The 19,242-nt window shown below is 36.4% G+C and overlaps 2 protein-coding genes across 2 annotated transcripts in view; one reads left to right on the top strand and one right to left on the bottom strand.

Annotated features, from left to right (window-relative positions):
* The window catches only part of LOC122753450 (proliferating cell nuclear antigen-like), a 34,310-nt gene extending 27,714 nt beyond the window's left edge, over window positions 1–6,596 (top strand). The window contains 2 exon segments of the mRNA XM_044000847.1: window positions 5,890–6,445; window positions 6,448–6,596. Of these exon segments, the coding sequence (XP_043856782.1) occupies window positions 5,890–6,445; window positions 6,448–6,596 (705 nt within the window).
* Window positions 1–19,242, bottom strand: part of TBCD (tubulin folding cofactor D) — a 448,209-nt gene that overhangs the window by 263,639 nt on the left and 165,328 nt on the right.

Raw genomic sequence — 19,242 nt, forward strand, 5'->3', positions numbered from 1 at the left:
CTATTACCTCCAGGTTCAAATATAAAATTCTGTTTGGCCTTCAAAGCTCTTCATAACCTAGCCCTCCCCTCCCCTCAACTTTTCCAGTCTTTTTACACCTTAAAACCCACTGCATACTCAATGATACAGTGACACTGGTCATTTTGCAATTTCTCAAACAAGATAATCTGATTCCTTTTTTTTCACTGGCTGTAGTTTATGAATGGAATACTCTCCCTCTTCATCTCTGTCTTCTGGCTTCCTTCAAATTCCACCTTCTACAAGAAGTTTTTCCTGATACATCTTAATTGTAGTGCCTTCCCTCTGCTGGTTCCCTATTATCCCATATATAGCTTGTCTGTACATAATTGCTTGCAAATTGTCTCTCCCTTAGATTGTTAGCTCCTCTAGGGCAGGGACTGTCTTTTGCCTTTCTATCCCCAGCATTTAGCACAGTGCCTAGCATGTTGTTGTTGTTGTTGTTGTTGTTGTTATTGTTGAGTACTGTTGAACTCTTCATCACCCCATGACCACCAGGCCCTTCTATCCTCCACTATCTCTCAAAGTCTATACAAGTTCATATTCATTGTTTCCATGACACTATCTCATCTTCTGCCATCCCTTTTGTCTTTTGCCTTCAATATTTTCCAACATCAAGGTCTTTTCAAATGAGTCCTGTCTTCTCATTATGTGGCCAAAGTATTTAGGCTTCAATTTTAGTATTTGACCTTCTAGTGAATAGTGTGAATTTAATTTCTGTAAGTTTTAACTGACTTGACCTCCTTGCTGTCCAAGAGATTTTCAAAAGTTTTCTCCGGCACCACAATTTGAAAGCATTGATTCTGCGGTGCTTAGCTATAGTCCAACTCTCACACCCACACATTGCTATTGGAATAACCACAGCTTTGGCTATATAGACCTTTGTTGGCGGGTGATGTCTCTGCTTTTTAGTATGCTGTCCAGATTTACCATAGCTTTCCTTCCAAGAAGTAGGGTTCTTTTCATTTCATGGCTGCAGTTACAATGAGCAGTAATCCTTCAGTCCACGAATATAAAATCTAGCAGTGCTTCCTAAAATCTGACAGTGCTTCCATTTCTTCTCCTATTTACCAGGAAGCGATGGGACCAGTTGCCAAATCGGCAGTTGATAAATGTTTATTGAAAAACAATGGACCCATTCTCGGAATATTCTTTTAAAATGCATAAAATAAGCTACATAGGCTTGCAGAAGAAACCAATTATATATACATTTATCAAAAAAATAAAATGACAAGTTCAGAAGCTCCAGGTTAAGAACCCCCATTATAGGGGGGCGGCTAGGTGGCGAAGTGGATAGAGCACTGGCCCTGGATTCAGGAGGACCTGAGTTCAAATCTGGCCTCAGACACTTAACACTTACTAGCTGTGTGACCCTGGGCAAGTCACTTAACCCCCATTGCCCCGCAAAAAAAAAATCTGTTCTGCATTTTTGGGCAGCTAGGTGGCGCAGTGGATAGAGCACCGGCCCTGGATTCAGGATACCTGAGTTCAAGTCCAGCCTCAGACACTTACTAGCTGTGTGACCCTGGGCAAGTCACTTAACCCCAATTGCCTCACTAAAAAAAAAAAAAAAGAAAGAAAGAAAGAAAGAACCCCCATTATAAAACTGAGGAAAAGCTGCTTCTAGAATTAGCCCAGAAGTTCAGCACAGATAATAAATTGTCACATGCCTATACTCCTCAAGGGCTTATCTCCTCGTGTTCCTATATTAAAGAAATGTGAAAATAATAATCAAAGGAATATGCATGACAAAAGGACTGGTCTTTGACACATTTTTAGTAAACTATGTACTACAAATAGTTTCTGTGAAAACATAAATAAGAATAGGTACAGTATGGTAGACAGATCCTTTAACTTGGAAATAAGAAAGACCAAGGTCCAAATCTTGCTTCAAATACTTGCTACCTACATGAGTCAAGTTTGGTTTTTTCCATATAGAAAATAAGATTGATTGTACTTGTCTCACAGGGGAAATAAAAATAAGGCTTAAATAAGGCTTATTGATGAAGCTCAAATGCCAAAAAAAGTTGAGCAAATGAATAATAGTAATTAGAAAAATCCAGTTTTCAGATTCAGCAGTGTCCCTAATTTATGTCTATATTGGAAGTAAGTCATTACAAAATCCTATCAAGGATTCCTCACTGTACTGGAGGACATCATTTTCTTTCTTTTTTTTTTTTTTTAAGTGAGGCAATTGGGGTTAAGTGACTTGCCCAGGGTCACACAGCTAGTAAGTGTTAAGTGTCTGAGGCCGGATTTGAACTCAGGTACTCCTGACTCCAGGGCCGGTACTCTGTGGTACACTGTGCCACCTAGCTGCCCAGAGGACATCATTTCTAAAGACCTTTCCAGATCTAAAATTCTGTGAATCTGGTCACTTATACTACCAATATGTTGACTATAATTATTTATTATTTTGGAAGCATGTTTATTTTTCAATTATTTTCTATCCAAAATTACCATCCTAATTCACCTTAGTGCTATTGCCTATCTCCACTTTATCCTATGTTTATCTTGTTTATGCATGGTTTGTTTATGTGTTGTCTCTTCCATTAGATTGTGTGCTCCTTAAGGACTGATTTTGTTTTAAGAGTTTTGAGGAATTGTGTTTTTTTTTCGGCAGTTTCTCAATTTGCATACTGTTTCACCTCTCTAAAGCTTTTGATGCTATCTATCAATCACCCTCTTCTCCTTGACACTCTCTTCTTTTTAAATTTTAGAGACACCTCTCTCTGTATCCTGGTTTTTATGCTACCTATCTGACCACTCCTTCTCAGTCTCTTTTGCTGAACCCGAGTCATACCCACTAACCATGGGGATTCCAATAAGCTCTGCCCTGGACCTACTTCTCCTTTCCCTCTATATAACTTCACTTGGTGATCTTATCAGCTTCCATGGATTCAATTATCATCTCTATTCTGATAATTCTCAAATCTTCTTAAACAGTCTCAATCTCTCAGCTGACCTACAGTCTCACATTTCCAATTGCCTTTTGAACATTTCAAAGTGGATGTCCCTAATCGTTTGAAACTTAACATGTCCAAAATTGAGCTCATTATCTTTTCCCCAAAACCCACCCTTCTTCCTAATTTCCCTGTTACTGCTGAGTGTACTACTTCAGGCTTACATCTTCAGCTCACTTTCTCTTACCTTCCATAGCCAATCTGTTGTCAAGGTCTGCTGACTACTTTTATAACTTCTCCTTTCTATTCTCTGACACTGTCAACACCCTCTTGAAAACACTTACCACCTCATACTTGGTCTACTTCAATAGCTAGCTTGTTGGCCTAATGTGCCATAAGTGTGTCTGCATTCTATTCCACCCTCTACTCAGTTGTCAAAGTGATCTTCCTAAAGCACAGGTCTGACCATGTTAACCATCTACCTCCCCGGTTAATAAACTCTAGTGGTTCCCTATCAACCCCAGAATCAAATACAAAATCATGTTTGGTGTTCAAAGTCTTTCATAACCCTTCTAATATTCTTCTATCTTTCCCAACTCCATGTACACATAACACTGGTCTCCTTGCTATTCCTTTTACAATACACTCCATCTCTTTACTGTATGCATCTTCACTGGCTGTCCTCCCATTCTAAGAGTGCTCTCCCTCAAATGAGGTAATACTTGTAACACAGCACAATGCTTAGAATGTAGTAGCTGCTATATAAATGCTTATTTCCTTTTCTCCTTCTATGGCTTCTTTGACTTGCTTCAAGTCCCACCTTCAACAGGAAGCCTATCCTGATTACCCCCCCCAATTCTACTGCCTTCCTTCTGTTAATTATTTCCAATTTATTTTGGGTATATCTTCTTTGCAATATTCTCTCTCCAGTGAACTGTAAGCTCCTTGAAAGTAAAGGTTGTCTTTTTTCTTTCTTTATATCCCAAGTACTTAGCACAGTGACTGGTGCATGGTAGGCACATAATAAAAAGTCCTAATAGTGGTATTGCTGTTATATTTATATAACAAGAATGAGAGGGTAGAACAAAATTTATTATTTATTAGGTGAATCTAAAAAATCAGGAATGCCTATCATACATATTATCAGATAACAAACAATAACAGTCACAATTTTATTGTTTTAAGATTTGCAAAGAGCATTATAAATGTTATCTTATTTGATCCTCATAACAACCCTGGGAGGTAGGTGCTATTATCATCTCACCATTTTACAGATGAAGAAACTGAGGCAGACAGATGTTAACCAACTTGCCGAGGGTCCCATACATAGAAAATGTCTGAAGTGGGATTTGAACTGAGAAGCAGATCATATACATTACACAGTTATCAGTATAGATGAATTTTTTTTTTTTGGCAGGGCAATGAGGGTCAAGTGACTTGCCCAGGGTCACACAGCTAGTGAGTGTCAAGTGTTTGAGGCCGTTTTAAACTCGGGTCCTCCTGAATCCAGGACTGGTGCTTTATCCACTGTGCTACCTAGCTACCCCTAGTATAGATGAATTCTTAACCAAACAAGAGTTGGAAGTAATATGGAAAATAAAAGATAATCTTGATTAAATGACGTTGAAAAGCTTCTGAAAAAATAAAATTTATATATCTAAAAGCAGGAAAGTGGTCTCACTAATAAGATAAACACAAATCAAAACGACCTTTATGTTTTACCTCACAACTTGCAAATTTACAAAGACAACAATAGTTGATGTTGGAGAGGTTATAGAAAGATGGATATAATAATGCATTGTTGACTGAGTTATGAATTAGTACAACCATTCTAGAAAGCAATTTAGAATTATGCAAGTAAAAGGGTTAAAATGCCCATTTTTCTTAACCAACAATCAAAAATTCTGGGTCCAAATCCAGCTACCTTTCTCTCTTAGTTCTCTTTAATATCAAATAATGGCTAGGAAAGGTCAAGATAAGTTTCATTCAAGGTTGTAATAAATGCAGTTTCTAAGCTATACCAATGTTGCTACAATATACCACTCAAGGTGGTTTTTACCTCATTAAAGAGGGAAAAGAAACCATTAAAATCACAGAGTCAGAGCATTTGAGAGTTGGAAGGGACTTGACTGGCCATGCAGTCCAATTATACACTAAAGAAGTCCCCATAGGGGCAGCTAGGTGGTGCAGTGGATAAAGCACTGGCCCGAGATTCAGGAGGACCTGAGTTCAAATATGGCCTCAGACATTTGACACTTACTAGCTGTGTGACCCTGGACAAGTCACTTAACCCTCACTGCCCCGCAAATGAATTAATGAATGAATAAATAAATAAATAAACATTTTTTTAAAGACATCCCCACTATTACACTGAAATAATAGAAAAAATATTGATTAGACTAAAAATAAAAGCAATGCAAATGAAACTTACAGAAATGGTAAAGAAGAGGATTATAAATCTGTTATATTCAAAGTCTTGCAGCTAGACAGATACTCAAGGAATTAAATGAAGACTTCCAACATCCTCACTTGCACAGGTGAAGAACTATGTGTTAAAAAGGACACTAGAGAAAAATTGAGGAGACCTGTGCTCTAGTCCTGGCTCTGCTACTTATTACCTGTGCAACCTTGGTCAATTGTCTTCATCTCTCTGGGTTTCAGTTTCTTCGGGAATTGGACTACTTAATCTCTAAAATGCCTTATAATTCTATGATTCAAAGATGAGGTTTGTTTGTTCTTTTTAGTAGATAACAGCCAATCCTAAATTTCCCATGGTCTTCAAAAACAAGGTTATGAAGTCAAGGCATGTTCATGCTTATAAAAAAAAAACACGTAGGCAACTTTAGAAAGCAATGTTCTCTATATAGATACAAGTACTATTGTAATAATTATATTTATGTATAACTGAATGACTAGATAGACCTTCTAAATACATATATATTGATTCTCTGTACAATATCTTCATAAGGGCATTGTTTCAAACAGCCTTAAAAAATTACCCTTCTGGGACATCAGCTCAAGTGGGGTGAACCTGCAGAGTATGGACTCATCCCACATCTCCCTGGTGCAACCCACCCTCCGCTCGGAGGGTTTCGACACCTACCACTGTGACCGCAACCTGGCCATGGGCATTAATCTCACCAGCATTTCCAAAATATTAAAATGTGCCAGCAACGAAGATATTATCACCCTAAGGGCCGAAGATAATGCAGATACACTCGCACTGATATTTGAGGCACCAAATCAGGAAAAAGTTTCAGACTACGAGATGAAGTTAATGGATTTAGATATTGAACAACCTGGAATTCCAGAACAAGAATATAGTTGTGTAGTGAAAATGCCTTCTGGTGAATTCGCACGAATCTGTCAGGATCTCAGTCATATCAGTGATGCTGTTGTAATTTCCTGTGCAAAAGACGGTGTAAAATTTTCTGCCAGTGGAGAACTGGGAAGTGGAAATGTAAAATTGTCACAGACAAGTAATGTTGACACAGAGGAGGAAGCTGTAACAATAGAGATGAATGAGCAGTTCAGGTGACCACAGCACTTCGATACATGAATTTCTTTACCAAAGCCACTCCACTCTCTCCTACAGTAACACTCAGTATGTCTGCAGATATGGGACACTTAAAATATTATCTGGCTCCCAAGATTGAGGATGAAGGAGAATCTTAGACATATTTCATTTCTAAGAAGATAAAGGAAAAAAGGCTCTTGAAAAGAGAACTGCTTTTGAGATAGTCAACAATGTTTAACTGTTAAATCTTTTCAGTCTTAACTTTCAATTTGTACCTCTAGGTACATATATATATGTAGATAATTTTCTGTAAATATAATACTTCCCTCCACATAATTTGTTTTAAAAAGTCCAAAGTTGGATCTTAATCCTATTATCCTAGACCATGCCTTATTTTAGATGTTTTTATACCAACAAACTTCTTTTAAAATTCTTAGAAAAGGGGGATGTCTTCAATTTAAATAAAGTTATATGGGTATTGAGCCCTTCGGAGTAGTGCCTTCAAACAGGACCCTGCTCTGCTACAAAAATCTTCATGGATTCTCAGCTATAGCTATTGTTTATGTAAAAATTACTTCCCAATATGTTTATTTTTCACCCTGGAGCTGTTTCCCCATAAAGAATTGTGGGGGAAAAAAAGGGGGCAGCTAGGTGGCACAGTGGATAGAGCACCAGCCCTGGAGTCAGGAGGACCTGAGTTCAAATCCAGCCTCAGACACTTAACACTTGCTGGCTGTGTGACCCTGGGCAAGTCACTTAACCCCAACTGCCTCACCAAAAAAACAAAAACCAAACAAACAAAAAATTACCCTTCTGAAATCAAAGTTCAAATTCTGCAAGATAGAACTTTAAAAGCAGCAAAGCAGAGACAGCACAAAAAAAGTTTGTAGAATGTAATCCAGCCAAAGCAACCATCAATCCTATAAATAAATTCAACCGCCTAAAACCAAATTGCTGCCTCACTCTAAGTCTCCCTCCCCTCCCAAAGGCAATTGTTTCCAATCCCTGAATGTTTCTGTATTATGGTGAAGGCAACCATACTTAAATTATTAACATTTATTACAAACATCAAAAACTCATTTCACAGCAGCTGCACTGATTTTAAATCTATATAAGAAAGTATAAGGAGTAGGTGTAGTGTAAATATATTTATTCTCACTGTGATCTACTTAATAACGAAGCATAGTAAGTTTCTGGATACTGCATCTGACACACCTAACTAAACTAGATAGCTCATGTGGTGGTGTCATCAAGAGAAATTTTAATAATGTACTTTCACAAGCAAACCTGAAATTCAAGTAAACTGGGATTCTCCTGTTGATTTTGCTGCACACGTCCCCAATGAAATGAACCACCCTAAACTTTAAAACAATAAGGAATAGTGGAGCCTGCAGAAATTAAAAAAAAAAAACTGGCAAAACCAGGAAGGTAGAAAAGAAAAAATGTGGCAACAATTTTAACATGTTGAAGAAATTTCCTCATAGTCACATTTTCCCTTTGGTTACTGCCTTGGTCTCAGGAGATCCACCATGTCTAAAGGGCAAAGACTCCACATGGGTGGTTCTTTTTTATACACACAAGTGACCAAGAAACCACATCAATACAGCCAGAGGCTACCAGGAAGCTCAATCAAGACAGGCATAGTTTGAGCCTTGCCCCACCCCCAGGTCAATCAAGTCTCTGCTTTGTTGCCAATTAGGGAAAATCTAGCTTAACCCAGGTGGCTGGGAAGATGTGAGAACTGGACCTATCATACCCATGACCTTATTGAAAAGGCCTATGATTTATCTATATGATCTATTTTTAATAAAGTACTGCAATGAAGTAATTTCAAAATATTTAAAATATTACACACTCATTAATAAGTTGGATTTCTCCCAGGAACTCAGGGCTGCTTCAGTGTTTGAAAAACCATACACATAAGAAATTAATAACACAAAAAATAAAAATAACATGATTACATCAAGATTCATAAAAAATGTGGCAAAATAAAACATTCATTTTTTTGTTTAAAAAAAAATAAATCTTGCCACCTATGGTTAAAGATGGATAGAGAGAGAGAGAGAGAGAGAGAGAGAGAGAGAGAGAGGAGAGAGAGAGAGATTGATTTTGATTAAATGATTTCCTTTAGATCCCCATGATCTCTAATATGTAACTTTTCTAAAATTCTATTCTAAAATTCCGTTGGAATTTCTCTGGTGCCTTTGCATCATAGTGCAGTTTCACTATTTATCTCTTTTAACCATGTATACTTTTACCACTGCCTTGTCTGAGATCACAGTCGGTACAATTACTATTCTGAATTCACCTGAGACATAATATATTTTGCTCCAGCCCCTTATTTTAACTCTTTATTCAACTGTTAGTTTCAAGTGTTTCTTATAAATAACATATTGTAGGGTTCTGTTTTTTAAAAGATCAACTGGTTATCCACTTGCATTTTAAGAGTACATCCTATTCACATTTATGTTTGTGATGGTTATTTGTGTGTTTCCTTCAATCTACTTTTTTTTTTAAGTGTGGCAATTGGGTTTAAGTGACTTGCCCAGGGTCACACAGCTAGTAAGTGTTAAGTGTCTGAGGCCGGATTTGAACTCAGGTACTCCTTACTCCAGGGCCAGTGCTCTATCCACTGTGCCACCTAGCTGCCCTTCAATCTACTTTTATTACACATTTTTCTCTCTTTGATTTTCACCCCTCTCTTTAAGGGGAAGATGATAGTGGTGGATAGGGAAGAAGTGTACCCCTGAGATGTAGGGTGATATGCTTCCATTCCACTGTCCCTCCTCTCCTTGCTTTCAACCAGATCAACTGTTAAGGATACAACATCCAAAGATGAAGAGTTGTTTGGGGATTTTTAAAAACTATTCTTTCCCTGATATTGCCCATCCTTTTATTAAGTCTTTCTCTCCATCTTCAACTAATGTCACTTGAGTTCGTTGTACCAAACTTTTTCTTTTTTTATGTATAAGTGTGTGTTAAATGCTCCTTTTCCTCAGTTCTAATGAGAGGTTCACATGGGAACTACTCTTCCACCTCCTCCATTCCTCTTCTTGAATATACAATTATTAAAAATAATAAATTCTCCCCTTATTAATTTTCCCTAAATGTTGGGGTTTTTTCCCTTAGGGATACTTTATTCTTCTTCCCTTTTTACATTTATAAGTCCTTTATCATCACACAGACCCTTCAAGTTCCTCAAATGCATTTACCTAAGTGGTGGTGTGCTCTATGAGTGAAGCAGAATTGTAGTAGTTCAAAAGAAACATGAGATGCAAATTTAGAGACTTTTTATGGAATAGAGGACTTTAAAAATCATTACTGATAAGATCAGAGCTGAAAAGAAACTTCAACATTCAGACATTTGAATAGGACCAAAATGATACCACTATATTGGAGTACAGTGTGTTAAACTATGGCAGATCAGACCAATATGAGCTTGGAAGGCATTACCACAGATCAGGCACAAATAGTCCATATGAACATTTGGAGTGGAAAGGTCTCTAAATTTGCACAAACAAAATTAATGTAACCAAAAATACAAGGGAAGCAGAAAACAAGGAAAGAATTTTTGAAATAAGTATCTTTGAAAAAGGCCTCATTTTTCAATTATACAGAGAACTGAGTCAAATTTATAAAAAAAACAAGTCATTCACCAACTGATAAATGGTCAAAGGATATGAACAGGCAGTTTTCAGACAAAGAAATCAAAGCTACCTACAGTCATATGAAAAAAATACTCTAGATCACTATTGATCAGAGAAATGCAAATTAAAACAACTCTGAGATATCGATCTTACATCTATGAGAGTGACAAATATAACAAAAATGGAAAATAGTGGATGTTGGAGGGAATGTGGGAAAGCTGTGAGTGGAGTTGTGAAAAGATCCAGCCATTCTGGAGAGCAATTTGGAACTATGTCCAAAGGGCTATAGAACTATGCATACCCTTTGATACCACTGCTAGGTTTATATCCCAAAGACATCCCCCAAGAGAGAAAAAGACCTATTTGTACAAAAATATTTATAGCAGCTCTTTTTGTGGTGGATAAGAATTGGAAATCAAAGAAATTCCCATCAATTGGGGAATGACTAAACAAACTGTGGTATATGATGGTGATGGAATATTGTTGTTATAAAAAATGGCAAGAAGGATGATTTCAGAAAGGCCTGGAAAGACTTGTATGAGCTGATGTATAGTGAAGGGAGCAGAACTAAGAGAACACTGAGCAATATTGTTTGATGAAGAACTCTAAATGACTTAACTATTTTCAAGAATACAATGATCCCAAAGGACTATTGATGAAACATACTATCCACCTCCAAAGAAAGAACTGATATTGATGGAACACAGACTGAAGCATGCTATTTTTCACTTTCTTTTGTTTTTTTCTTTTATTCAAGTTTTCCTATACAAAATGACTAATATGGAAATGTTTTACATAACCGTACATATATAACCCTTTTCTGATTGCTTACTGCCTCAGGAAGAGGTATGGGGAGGGAGGGAAGGAAGTTGGGATAAAAACTGGAACCCAAAACCATAAATAAAAATGTTTATTACTTTAAAAAATAAAAGACCTTTAAATTTTTCATAATTTCTTGCCAACTGTCCTTGTCTTACAGGTTGCAAACAACAAACTCACCCTACTATTTACTGTTATCAATTTCCATGAAACAAAAGGTTCTATTCTTTGGTGTTTCAAGCTAAAATGCACATATCAAAATAATAACAACATTTGGAAATCAAATATATTCCCTGAGGTAAAGAGTAAGGAGACAGGATGGGTTGGCATATTTTAAGGAACTTCTACACTAAAGATTTGGTTTGGTTTCCTAAATATATATTTATGTTTAATGTTCATCTAAGAAATATCTTTCTTAGAAGGAGCTAAAAAAAATTACACTGACATGATCTCATACCTACAAGATGCTGTCTTTTTTTTAATACCTGAAAAAAAAAATACAATGGCTTTCATTCTCAGGGATGGCACCTGGACTAGAGCCTACCATATAGGCTGACTCTCAGTAAACCTATATACAACAAGTATAAAAACACTTCATTTTTGTGTTAGGCATTTTTTTGGATACTAGAAATATCAAGACAAAATTGAAACAGTCCCTGACTTTAAGGAGATTAGAGCCTACTGAAGGAGATAGTACAGTGTTTGTGGAGGGAGGGACAAAGGAAGATGGGGGTTGGGGGGGACAGTTGAGAGAGAGAGAGATTTAAGTACAGAGAAAATAAATATATGTTAATATCACAGAGGAAGACATTAGTGACTAGGGGAATCAGGAACAGCTTCATTTATAAAGTGGCACTTGAGCAGAGCTTTGTAGAAAAAGAGAGGTAGAAATGAAGAGGTTGTGCACTCAAGGCAAGGAGGGACACCTTGAAATGGAGTGCCGTGTATAAAGAATAGCAATATCATCTGTTTGGTTAGATCAATGAAGGTGTAAAGGGGACATCTTACATCTGGAAAAGTATGTCGGGGACAGATAGTGAAGGGCTTTCAATGCCAAATAGAGTGATCTGTATTTCATATCAGCGGCAATAAGGAGGTACTATGTGCCAGCCCAGTGCTAAGCCTTCAGGATATAAAGGAGAAAACAAAACAGTACCTACACTCAAGGAGCTTACACTCTGTGAAGAACACACACACACACACACACACACACACACACACACACACAAAATGAGGTAATGGGAGAGGGGGGCACCCACTAGCAGCTTACCTATATTTTCATCCAAATCCCTCAAGGACAATCTTCAAAACACCAACAGCCCAGATTTAATTTCAGTATCTCAAACTTCTATTCTCCTATCCTACTCAACCATACTCTCAAAATCCTATTAATGACTTGAAAATGAATAACAATAACAACAACAAAAGGTAAAAATCGTGCTTCCTGGCAAAATGGGACACTAAAAATGGCCTCCAGGGCTAATCCATACATGGCACAGTGCCATAAACTGGTTTTCCTTAGTCAAATCCAACACCTTCAAAACCTACCCAAAATTAAAGTAGCTTTTGGAGTGAAGGAGTCTGAAAAAAATTGTTACAACATTTACCTCATAGAAAACAGGAATGCTTTGGGACAGAAATTGATCTATCCAGAATGCATACTTCCCAGTAAATGGATAAAGTTAAAAGGGGAAAATACTTTTTACAAATATTCTTAACTTCTACTCACTTAATTGGAGAAATAGTAAAGTTACTTTGGATGCTAAATCTAAGTCAGTAAAGAACAATAACAGGTCAGATTACCCAGGATCATAAAGCCAGTGTGCTACAAAGAAGGAATGAGGTACAGTGCCTGAACTAAGAGGAAGCCTTTATGCTCCTCCCTTTCCTCATTTCAGCTCTAGTGATTTATTTACTTGTAAAACCAAAATTTATTTAATTCCCACCATGTGCAAGACATTGTACTAGGGATCTTTCAGTATATAATACTGTTTGGAACACAGATCCTTTCCTCAAGCTTACAGCTAGTAAGAAAGAGAAAGACACAAAATCAGTACTATTACTTTATTATTTACAATTCAAGTGTCCAAACTTTTATAAATCTTGCTTTGTTCTTAGGATGTAAAACACCTAACCAAAGTTCCACATACCATCCCGTTCAACAAGGAGATGAATTTCATCATATAGCAAATGTTCACAAGGCCTAGAGTAAAGCACACTAAAGGTAAAAGGACAGAGAAACTTCAGGAAGTATCATCATTATAATTTTATACTGCACTTTAAAGTTAATCAATCAATAAACATTTTTAAGTAACTACTATGTGCTGGACACTTTGATAAGCACTAGAGATAGAAAAACAGGGAAAATACAGTCCCTGTCCTAGTGAGATCACCAACCCAACTGGATAAGTACTTGCATACTCAAATGGCTCAGTGATCTCACCAATTTGGGAGTTCCCTCAGATGATGTATATTGTATACAGGCTGCCCATCTTGTAGGATTCTTCTCTGTGTTTCCCTAAAAGTTCACCACAGGGGGTCCACCCAACATGCTGGAAGCTTTTCTCAATTTCTCCACACCTCAAGAGGATACCTATCTACCTGACATCCTTCACTCTTGCTACATGACCATCCTATCTTCTCTTCCTATCATAAAATTCCTTGATGACATTTTAACGTCTGTTCTTCAAAGTTCCTTGTTGGTTATAGGTTTCCCCATTGCCCTTTATTTGATACTCATCTTCAGGTCCTTAGAAGTAGTATTCAATGCCTCACTGCCATATATCAAGAGAATTAAATGCTAGTAGTATTGAAAATAAGGGTTTGTTTCCATGGGGACCTTGGGAGTCAGTAAAAGGGCTATACAATTTCCCGAAAGCAATCCAACCCACTCTCTTCCTCTGGTTAAGTTCTGGAGCTAGCTCATTGTCCATGTGTTTGGTTTGCCCCAGATATATATACAAGTAGTAGTTCTACAGAGTGGCCGTGCAAATTGAAAATGCTGAAATATAAGCAATATATAGTCTTAAAGAGGCTAAAGTTGTAAGAGGTTAAATGACTCAACCATGACCACACAGCTAATAATTATGTGAGGCAAAAATTTGAACCCAAGTCTTAAAGACAACAGGTCCAACATTCTATTTGATCACACTTCCTTTCAAAATGCCACTTAAGGTATTGAAACTTTAGTTAGTAACAGTTCTCTTTCTTTTAAATCTGTCCTAAAGAAAAGTCCCAATAGGGTTCCACTGTATAAAAATTATAGTGCCTTGTAGTATACCCACAATTACTAAATATACTATGGATGATGAGGCACCAAAGGGGACTGAGAAGTTACTGTCAGACAAATAAGAGAATAAGAAGCTATTAGTATCACAAAAATACAGAGAGAAGATAGTGAAATGGGGGAAATGCAATAAGATATATCAGGAAGGGGGGCAGCTAGATGGCGCAGTGGATAGAGCACCGGCCCTGGATTCAGGAGTACCTGAGTTCAAATCCGGCCTCAGACACTTAACACTTACTAGCTGTGTGACCCTGGGCAAGTCACTTAACCCCAATTGCCCCTCAAAAAAAACCCCAAAAAAACAAGATAGATCAGGAAGTATGAGGAGTAGGGTGGGGAGAAAGACCTTAAGAGATTGATGGGGGTAGCTAGGTGGTGCAGTGGATAGAGCACTGGCCTGGAGTCAGGAGGACCTGAGTTCAAATCCAGCCTCAAGCACTTGACACTAGCTGTGTGACCCTGAGCAAGTCATTTAACCCCAATTGCCTCACCAAAAGAGAGAAACAGAGAGACAGAGACAGAGACAGAGATTGATGGTAAACTGGAGAGAATGGTCAGAGTTTGAAAAAAGGAGAGATATACGATGATAACTTAAGGAGATGGTCATTTTTTTTTTTAAACAGCAAGGGAGACTTGGGTTTGTTTGATGTAAGGAAGGACCCAGCAGATAGAGGGAAATTGAAGATTAGAGAAAAGTATGATTGAGGATACAAGAATCTAGAGAATTTGTTCAGAGATGGGATTGGGATAAATGTAAAGGAAAATGTAAAATGCAAGGAAAAGGGCCACCTCATTATTGTAGACTAGAAAAAAGGAGAAGCAGCCATGACATTACTCATCAAGAAATGTATTATAAAACAGATAAGAAAATTAAATTCTGCCTCTGAATTTTCAAGGAAATTACAATTGTCTTTTCCTTCCTTTACACTGCCTAATCCCAATCTCCAACACACTCTGTAGCAAAATCACACATTTCTGCACTTAATACAGAAAAATGTCCAAAAAATAAATTCTGAGTATATAATTTATTATTATGGATAGAGTATGGTTAGGGTCTGGAGGCAGGAAGACAAGTTCAAATCTGCCTTCAGACGCTAACTGTGTGACCCTGGGCAAGTCAAAACCTCAATTTGTCTCAGTTTCCTCAACTGTAAAATGGGGATACCATTTTACAGCACCTACCTCACAGGGTTGTTGTTTGAGGATCAAATGAGATAGTATTTGCAAAGTGCTTAGCACAGTGCCTGACACATTGTAGGTACTATATAATATATAATATAATGTTTATTCCTTTTCCATACATTATCTTTCCCTCCCCTTCATTTTTATAAAGTATAGCTCAAAGAAAACATGTGTTATTTGCATTTTTCAGAAAGAAAAACTGAGGCAAAAAAAATTAAAGGTTAATATAATGTGCCTGAGGTCATGAAGTCCTAGAAAAAGTAAAGTTGAATTCTGATTATACTATATCCTATCCCATAATGTGTCACAGAATAGTCTTCTTGCAACTTAATACATATGCTGAATTTAAGGTTTTATGCTTATAAATCCTCCACACCAAGCAGGTTTTTTAGTCTTACCCTCAGATGAAAGGCACTAAATGATTGTGACTCGAAGTCATAAAACCTGCCTTTAAAGTCCAGTTTTAACCCCATTGGCTGTGTGACTGTGGGCAATTCACTTAATCTTTCAATTTTCTATCTGTAATCTGCATTATCTCCCTCACAGCTATTACTTAAGTGCTACATAAATGTGAATAATATTCTAATTTAGCAGAAAAATAAATGAAGAAAACGGGGAAAAAAACTTGCTAGAATGAAACAAGCATTTTTTAAAAAGTAAAACCTTCACTGCAATTTTAGCCTGGTTAGAAATCTATCAATAACTTTGATGTGTAATGCTAAAATCAACATATGGACATTTCCATGACAATATATGGAGTACCTAGTCACCCTCTTCCTTGGCAATCATGCTACTGAAGGAAAGGTAAAGAAGGTCTTGCCACTGAAAGTCTTGAACTTCAAATGGTTCAAAATCAGAAATGGTTATGCATTTATCTGTGGACATAAAACTAAAACATGACTACCTGCCCCATCCTAAGAACTACCCAGCCTTATAATCTGTCCTCCTTTATGTTATGTCCCCCAAATTAGAACATGAGCTCCTTGAAAAGAGACTTTTGCTCTTCTAGATAAATTTCTGACACTTAGCAATTGGTATACAGTAATAACCTAATAAGTGTTTTTTCATTCATTCATCTTCACGATTGTAATGTTTTACAAAATCATCCCCTTTATTGTAGTACCTAAATACAATATGCTAAAGGATGCCTTGATACCTGGCTCTGGAATCACCAGGGAGAAAAAACAGTTCTGCACCGTACCTCTGGGCAAAAGTGCAGCTCTGTATAATAGTAACTTAATTTATAACCACTGATTAACACTAATAGGAAACACCATACTTATATAGAAACAAGTTTAGGGAAATGTGTTCATTGTAAAAGTGTGGAAAAGCTTCAGTTAATCTAAAATAGCAATGCATTTAGAGATCATTCTTAAAGATAATTCTTATTTGGGTCAAAAGGAATTAAACATCAAAGTCACAAGCAATAAATCCCATAAAAAACTGAACCCTTAAAAAAAAAATCTACTTTTTTTCATGGCGTTTCTCTTAACATTGTTGCCCTGCAAATCTAAATGATGAATCACTGGCCTAACCCAAAATTAGGATGTATATTAAAAATGGGCCTCCACCAAAATAAATTCTTCTTCCACATTTCCAGAACTATAATCATTAACTAAAAAGAGAATTTTGAGGTAACTCTTGAAATTGAATTCAACAATATAGCTAGGTTAGATGATAATGAGAGAATAAGAAATAAGGAACTTATTTAAAACAAAGGAACCTGTTTGTATTTTAGTGTTCTCAACAGTAACAAAATTAAGTTGCATGAAAAGGGAATGTGAGGATGTAATAATCAATTTTCTACACAGAAAATACTTCCCTGTAGAATCTGAACATGAGTTGATTATGAACATGCTTTGTCAAGTTCCTGTTTTAAATGAAGTAAAGACTATTATGAAAGCATGGGAAAAGATTGCCAGTTTAAGAGGAAGAGGAGTTAGAATCAAATCCTAATTGTGACCTCTTAGATTCTCCTGGCTTCAGTTTCCTGATTTTTAAAAGGAGAAGTTTGGACTAGATGTCCTTTAAGGTCCCTTACATCTAAAACTATGATCTTATGATCCTATAATTAGTTGAGGAAAAAAAATGAGATAGTGATCCACAAATATTCATAGCAAACCACTGTCAATGTTTGAATTCATGCAGACATAATTAATTTAATTTTTTTACTTATAGCTGATGGCACAACAGTTTTCTAAGGAAAAATTTCAGATTATAACTATTCACAAAAACACCATTGTATATCAACTTTAAATCTATTTAATGGAGCTTTCAAACTGTAGACCTATCTTACTTCTGGGTAGCACTGATTCCTGTTCAAGAAACTAAAGCAGTTTGCTTAGTGTAGGGCACAAAAGTGACACGTTTTGTTTGATAGATCAGGTGCTGAGGTAATGCTGAACAGTAGATGCAAACACATGAATTGTAGCTTCAGGCAGGAATAATATCAGGTGCATCTCTACACCCTGAGGGCTCAACTCCTACACTTTAAATCCCTCCCACTGAAACAGCCTCCTTCAGTTTCACCTAGCAATCACAGTGAGAACAGGTACTTCCTTCTGAGCACTGACAGCTAGAGCTGAACAGCTAAGGAAATTAATATCCACATTTTAGCACGGACCACATTTCTGGTAAGTACTTAGTGTTATTTTTAAAATATAAGCTTTCTTTGAAAACTACCTTTTGAGATTCTGAAAATATCTAGCTAAAAAATGAATGACTTGTCAGCTGTTCAACCCTGCTTTGCTCTACTCTTTTACCTCACAGTTTCTAGCAGGTGCACTTCTTGGACTGAAACCATTATTATAAGTGATTTAACTAGACTGAAACTTTATTCTGTTAGTATGATGTTCTGTTCATAACTTAAATTTAAATCTTATGGGGGGAAAGAATTATATTCAGATATATTTCATGCAATTTTTCCTTAAAAAAATTTACAATGAATTTTAACAGAAAGACAAATGAAGATCGAGAACATCTGGTTTCTATTTTTAATTTAGAGGTCCTTTATTTCAGAAGGCTATTTATTATTAATTGTTGCCATTTGTCTGAAAACCAAAATGACCAAAATAAGATTTTTTTTCTTTACATGAACAGCATCTCAACAATAAATTCATGAAAAATTACTATTTGGAAACTTAATTGAATGTATTTATATACATTTATTAAAATATGATTAGGCATAACATTAACAAGGTCTTTCAATGAATTTAATTGATTTAGTTTTAAGAATAAAAAAGGAAGATATGTGAAAGATTAGCTTCTATAGTCTACCATGAAAACATTAATAAAATATTAACTTAACAGCTAACTCTGATCATACATAAACTATTATGAATTGATTAAAGAATTACTTAGAGATGGTTTCCTAGGTCCTCTTTCCTTAATTCAAAGTCTATTAAATATGTTTTTCCCTTTTATATTAGTTGTGTTAAAGTTTATCCATTAGCTTAAAGAACTGAAAGTCTGAGAGAGAACAGCAAGTTAATCACTGGAAAAATTCAGTTGGAATAAAACTCACGAATCTTGTTCTTGCAACACACCCACAACTGTAGGCGACAATGGCATGTCCTTGAGTTATGCAATAATGCCACATCACAATATTTTAATTACAGCATGCCCTTCAAAATGTTCTGCCCTGATGAGTGCACCTCGTCAGACAGCTGGACACCACCAAAAAGAATATTACAGAATTGTTTTAGTGCATAGGTCAATATGTGTGACAAAAATAGCTACATAGGCTGTTGGAGAATTATCCTCCAAAGTTAAAACTATAAGTACTTTTATTATGCCTTTGCAAAATTCCTTTTTAACAGTTCCTTCACTTGTCTTTTACCAAAGTTCAAAAACTTTTTAAACACACCAACT

The sequence above is a fragment of the Dromiciops gliroides genome, chromosome 4 (genome assembly GCF_019393635.1).
Source record: "Dromiciops gliroides isolate mDroGli1 chromosome 4, mDroGli1.pri, whole genome shotgun sequence".
In the NCBI taxonomy this organism is placed as follows: Eukaryota; Metazoa; Chordata; class Mammalia; order Microbiotheria; family Microbiotheriidae; genus Dromiciops; species Dromiciops gliroides.